We start from the raw sequence: 6,598 nt of genomic DNA, 5'->3' as shown, positions 1-6,598 counted from the left end.
GCACAGGATGGCTATAGCAGCACCCCTGCCGCAACGTCACGTGGAGGCCTAGAGAAGGGGCCACTGACGCTACAGTACTGAGGAGCCACAGTACAATGGGAGAGCATCAAGATGGGCAGACAAGGAAATGGCCCGGGGCGCACACACTTGGCCTTGCAGCCCCCACACACTTGGCCTTGCGGGCCCCAGGGGGCGCACACACACACACACACTTGGCCTTGCGGCCCCCGGGGGGCGCACACACACACACTCGGGGTCACACACACGGCCCATGTTCTGAGTCAATGATCACACCCCAGCGGGGGTAACATCAGTACTGGTGCAGAGGGGCATTGATAATTCGATGCCAGTCCTCACAGGTCTCCAGGAAGACTCTGTGGCCGGCAGCAGAAGGCAATACCACAGGCTGGGCACGTGGCCGATCAGCTGTCTACATAAGATATTCCGTGGCCCTCACCCTGTACACGTGGACAACATTCACCAGCACACAAGCACTTGAGGGACCCCCCCATTATAGTCAGCACAGGCGGGGGCTCGGAACCTTCTAGTCTTACCTGCGGAATCTGGGCCGGAACCTGCGAGGAGGGGGTCTCTGCTGCTCCTCGCCGTTTTGCGCCGTGTCGGAGGCGGCCGGCTCTTTGGCCTCTGTATTCTGTAGCAAAACCATAAACATGAAAGTCTACACCACGAGAAAACCCAAAGTGTGCAGCATGTGAACGGAGCCGAAGTGTGCCAAGCCCCGGGACATGGAGAAGGGTATAGGGGGCTAAGAGACCACCAGATCACTCCACCTCTGAGTCCCGCTGAGCTGGTGGTCGGGGGCCCCTCACAAACCTTCGCCTGTAGAAGAATGGAGGAGGCCGGCGGCGTGGCAGGGGACCTCTGCTGAGGGGACGTGTCATCAGCCCGCTCCCCTTCACTCACGTGCTCCGAGCTCACCCCCTCTCCAGAGGACTCGGCAGCGATCCCCTCTTGGCCGGTAGAATCTACGACGAAAGCGCCGCCTGTTGGGGGCAAATCTGCTTCCTTTAACGGGAACCCCGCCAGGTCCTGTGACATTGGCCGCCTCTGCACCCTGACAGACAAGACCATGACATTAGACTGCACCTATAGCACTCCAACCCCCCGCATATAGGGGCAGAGACATAAAGTAACAAATGTATTATTTGTAAGCTAGTAGTTACCATATAGGTTATATACAACCCCCCCCATATAGGGCATATACTCTCCCCCCCATATAGGGCATATACTCCCCCCCATATAGGGCATATACTCCCCCCATATAGGTTATATACTCCTCCCATATAGGGCATATGCTCCCCCCCCCCACATATAGGGTGTATACTCTCCCCCCCACCCCCCATATAGGGGCAGAGACAAAGTAACAAATCTATTTGTAAGCTAGGTAGTTACCATATAGGTTATATTCTCCCCCCATATAGGGCATATGCTCCCCCCCATATAGGTTATATACTCCCCCCCATATAGGGCATATACTCTCCCCCTCCCCCATATAGGGCATATACTCCCCCCCCCCCATATATTGAATATACTCCCCCCTCCCACATATAGGGCATATACTGCCCCCCCCATAAAGGGCATATACTCTCCCCCCCACCCCCATATAGGGTGTATACTCCTTCCCCCCATATAGGACGTATACTCCCCCTCCGCCCATATAGGACGTATACTCCCCCTCCCCCCATATAGGGCATATACTCCCCCCCCATATAGGGCATATACTCTCCCCCCCATATAGGGCATATACTCCCCCCCATTATAGGGCATATGCTTTCCCCATTATAGGTTATATACTCCCCCCCATATAGGGCATATGCTCCCCCCCCACATATAGGGTTTGTATACTCTCCCCCCCACCCCCCATATAGGGGCAGAGACAAAGTAACAAATCTATTTGTAAGCTAGTAGTTACTATATAGGTTATATACTCCCCCCCCCATATAGGGCATATGCTCCCCCCCATATAGGTTATATACTCCCCCCCATATAGGGCATATACTCTCCCCCTCCCCCATATAGGGCATATACTCTCCCCCCCATATATTGAATATACTCCCCCTCCCACATATAGGGCATATACTGCCCCCCCCCCCCCATATAGGGCATATACTGCCCCCCCCCCATATAGGGCATATACTCTCCCCCCCAGGGGGAGGGGGGGTGGTATATAATCTATAGGGTCACTTGCCTTTGGGTTGTGTTTGTAGCTTCCTATAGACGAATAAAGCTTTGTTAGATCATTTCTCCAGCGCTTTGGTTTAGCGTCTATATAGGTTCTTTTCCATACGTTCCACCCCCCACCCCACCCCCGCCCCATATATACCCAATTGTTAGTAGTATAAGGTCCCCACTAACTCCTCCCATCCCCCTGGGATATAACATGGGGAGGGGCCCGGCTCTGGGGTAAGGGGCCCCCCGCAGCCCCCACGTGGACCTCACTTACCTTTTCTCCTTCCACTACATCGAACTCCACGGTCTCTCCATCTCCGACGCTGCGAAGAAACTTGCGAGGGTTGTTTCGCTTTATGGCAGTCTGAAAAGAGACGGTCCAGGCCGTGTGTAGCAGTAGCCCCGCCCATCTACCCCATCCCCCTCATATGCCCCCACCCCCATTACCTGATGGACAAAGACGTCATCTTTGGTGTCGTTCCTGTGAAGAGACGCAACGTTACATCGGCTGAGGCGGCCTCGGCCCCGACTACACCCCCCCCCCCCCAACAACCTCCTACCGGTTTATGAAGCCGTATCCATTGCGAACATTAAACCACTTCACTGTCCCCTGCACCTGGGTAGCTGCGGAGAAAAGGGGGGTCAGCAGAGGCACCCCAAAAATATACACCCCCAAACCTACCCTATATACACAGGATAAATATATGGGGCACGTGGCGCACACACGACATATGGGGAGGGGCACATGGCAGCACAGGGGGAGGGCACCCCAAACCTACCCTATATACACAGTATTAATATATGGGACACGTGGCACACGACAAGGGGGGAGGAATAGGAAGGGGCACGTGGCAGCACAGGTGGAGGGCACCCCAAAAATATACACCCCAAACCTACCCTATATACACGGGATAAATATATGGGGCACGTGGCAGCACAGGGGGAGAGGCACCCCAAACCTACCCTATATACACAGTATTAATATATGAGACACGTGGCACACACAACATGGGAGGAGGAATAGGGAGGGGAACGTGGCAGCACAAGGGGAGAGCACCCCAAACCTATCCTATATACCCTGTATAAATATATGGGGCACGTGGCACACGACATGGGGGGAGGGGAACATAGCACAGGTGGAGGAATGGGGAGGGGCACGTGACAGCACAGGGGGGAGGAATTGGGAGGGGCAGGTGGCAGCACAGGGGGAGGGCACCCCAAAAATATACACCCCCAAACCCACCCTATATACACAGGATAAATATATGGGGCACATGGCACACACAACATGGGGGGAGGGGCACATAGCACAGGTGGAGGAATGGGGAGGGGCACATGGCAGGACAAGGGGAGGGGCACCCCAAAAACATACACCCCCAAACCTACCCTATATACACAGGATAAATGTATGGGGCACGTGGCACACACGACATGGGGGGGAGGAGCACATAACAGTACAGGTGGAGGAATGGGGAAGGGTACGTGGCAGCAAAGGGGGAGGGCACCCCAAAAATATACACCCCCAAACCTACCCTATATACACAGGATAAATATATGGGGCACGTGGCAGCACAGGGGGAGAGGCACCCCAAACCTACCCTATATACACAGTATTAATATATGAGACACGTGGCACACACAACATGGGGGGAGGAATAGGGAGGGGAACGTGGCAGCACCCCAAACCTATCCTATATACCCTGTATAAATATATGGGGCACGTGGCACACGACATGGGGGGAGGAGAACATAACAGCACAGGTGGAGGAATGGGGAGGGGCACGTGACAGCACAGGGGGAGGGGCATGTGACAGCACAGGGGGAGGAATGGGGAGGGGCAGGTGGCAGCACAGGGGGAGGGCACCCCAAAAATATACACCCCCAAACCCACCCTATATACACAGGATAAATATATGGGGCACATGGCACACACAACATGGGGGGAGGGGCACATAGCACAGGTGGAGGAATGGGGAGGGGCAGGTGGCAGCACAAGGGAAGGGGCACCCCAAAAACATACACCCCCAAACCTACCCTATATACACAGGATAAATATATGGGGCACGTGGCACACGACATGGGGGGGAGGAGCACATAACAGTACAGGTGGAGGAATGGGGAAGGGGTACGTGGCAGCACAGGGGGAGGGCACCCCAAAAATATACACCCCCAAACCTACCCTATATACACAGGATAAATATATGGGGCACGTGGCACACGACATGGGGGGAGGGGCACATAGTACAGGTGGAGGAATGGGGAAGGGGAACGTGGAAGCACAGGGGGAGGGCACCCCAAACCTACCCTATATACACAGTATTAATATATGGGACACGTGGCACACACAACATGGGAGGAGGAATAGGGAGGGGAACGTGGCAGCACAAGGGGAGAGCACCCCAAAAACACCCCCCCCCCAAACCTACCCTATATACACAGGATAAATGTATGGGGCACATGGCACACACGACATATGGGGAGGGGCACGTGGCAGCACAGGGGGAGAGCACCCCAAACCTACCCTATTTACACAGTATTAATATATGGGACACGTGGCACACACAACATGGGAGGAGGAATGGGGAGGGGCACTGGCAGCACAAGGAGAGGGCACCCCAAAAGTATACACCCCCAAACCTACCCTATATACACAGGATAAATATATGGGGCAAGTGGTACACGACATGCGGGGAGGGGCATGTGGCACCACACAGCGCAGGGGAGGGGCATCACACAGTACAGGGGGAGGGGCGTGTGGCACCACACAGTACAGGGGGAGGGGCATCACACAGCACAGGGGGAGGGGCGTGTGGCACCACAGCGCAGCGGGAGGGGCACCACACAGCGCAGCGGGAGGGGCACCACACAGCGCAGGGGGAGGGGCACCACACAGCGCAGGGGGAGGGGCACCACACAGCGCAGGGGAGGGGCACCACACAGCGCAGGGGGAGGGGCACCACACAGCGCAGGGGGAGGGGCACCCACACAGCGCAGGGGGAGGGGCACCACACAGCGCAGGGGGAGGGGCACCACACAGCGCAGGGGAGGGCACCACACAGCGCAGGGGGAGGGGCACCACACAGCGCAGGGGGAGGGGCACCACACAGCGCAGGGGGAGGGGCACCACACAGCGCAGGGGGAGGGGCACCACACAGCGCAGGGGGAGGGGCACCACACAGCGCAGGGGGAGGGGCACCACACAGCGCAGGGGGAGGGGCACCACACAGCGCAGGGGGAGGGGCACCACACAGCGCAGGGGGAGGGGCACCACACAGCGCAGGGGAGGGGCATGGGGCCCACACAGCGCAGGGGGAGGGGCATGGGGCACCACACAGCGCAGGGGGAGGGGCATGGGGCACCACACAGCGCAGGGGGAGGGGCATGGGGCACCACACAGCGCAGGGGGGAGGGGCATGGGGCACCACACAGCGCAGGGGGAGGGGCATGGGGCACCACACAGCGCAGGGGGAGGGGCATGGGGCACCACACAGCGCAGGGGGAGGGGCATGGGGCACCACACAGCACAGGGGGAGGGGCATGGGGCACCACACAGCGCAGGGGGAGGGGCATGGGGCACCACACAGCGCAGGGGGAGGGGCATGGGGCACCACACAGCGCAGGGGGAGGGGCATGGGGCACCACACAGCGCAGGGGGAGGGGCATGGGGCACCACACAGCGCAGGGGGAGGGGCATGGGGCACCACACAGCGCAGGGGGAGGGGCATGGGGCACCACACAGCGCAGGGGGAGGGGCATGGGGCACCACACAGCGCAGGGGGAGGGGCATGGGGCATCACACACTGCAGGGGGAGGGGCATGGGGCACCACACAGTGCAGGGGGAGGGGCATGGGGCACCACACAGTGCAGGGGGAGGGGCATGGGGCACCACACACTGCAGGGGGGAGGGGCATGGGGCACCACACAGTGCAGGGGGAGGGGCATGGGGCACCACACAGTGCAGGGGGAGGGGCATGGGGCACCACACACTGCAGGGGGAGGGGCATGGGGCACCACACAGTACAGGGGGAGGGGCATGTAGCACACAGGAGGCGGGGTCACATACTACCACCGCTCCCCTCTCACCGATGACTTTCTTCCCGGCGGGGCTCCTGGGTGAGGCCGCTTTGGGCTTGTCGTCACTCGGCTCTAGGCCCGGCTCGGGCCCCTGGGCTCCACCTCACTCATCTCCTCCGGTTCTGGCAGTTGGTGACGGTTCCGGTGTAGTCAGTGTTAGCCCCGCCCCCACCTGTTACTGTGAGCCCCGCCCGCCCGCGGCCTCCACAATATATACCTCAGCGGAGCGCAGACTCCGCCCTCACCGCTCTGCCAAAGCCCTCGCTGATTGGACGACTCTCCTTAACCCCGCCCTCCAATCCAAGAAAAAAGAGCGGGAAGAACAAATTAGTG

The 6,598-nt window shown here is 59.0% G+C and overlaps 1 protein-coding gene across 1 annotated transcript; it reads right to left on the bottom strand.

The window, feature by feature from the left end:
- Positions 1 to 310: 310 nt before the first annotated feature.
- On the bottom strand, positions 311 to 6,376 carry LOC142186456 (Y-box-binding protein 2-A-like). The gene is given in 10 exon segments (XM_075261289.1): positions 311 to 374; positions 555 to 652; positions 792 to 872; positions 874 to 964; positions 966 to 1,075; positions 2,465 to 2,554; positions 2,638 to 2,671; positions 2,751 to 2,814; positions 6,275 to 6,340; positions 6,343 to 6,376. Coding segments are annotated over 10 exon segments (732 nt in total).
- Positions 6,377 to 6,598: the final 222 nt, after the last annotated feature.

Source organism: Leptodactylus fuscus, unplaced genomic scaffold, assembly GCF_031893055.1.
Source record: "Leptodactylus fuscus isolate aLepFus1 unplaced genomic scaffold, aLepFus1.hap2 HAP2_SCAFFOLD_1039, whole genome shotgun sequence".
NCBI lineage: Eukaryota > Metazoa > Chordata > Amphibia > Anura > Leptodactylidae > Leptodactylus > Leptodactylus fuscus.
The sequence above is the reverse complement of the archived record's forward strand: the minus strand, read 5'-3'. Positions and strand labels throughout refer to the sequence as shown.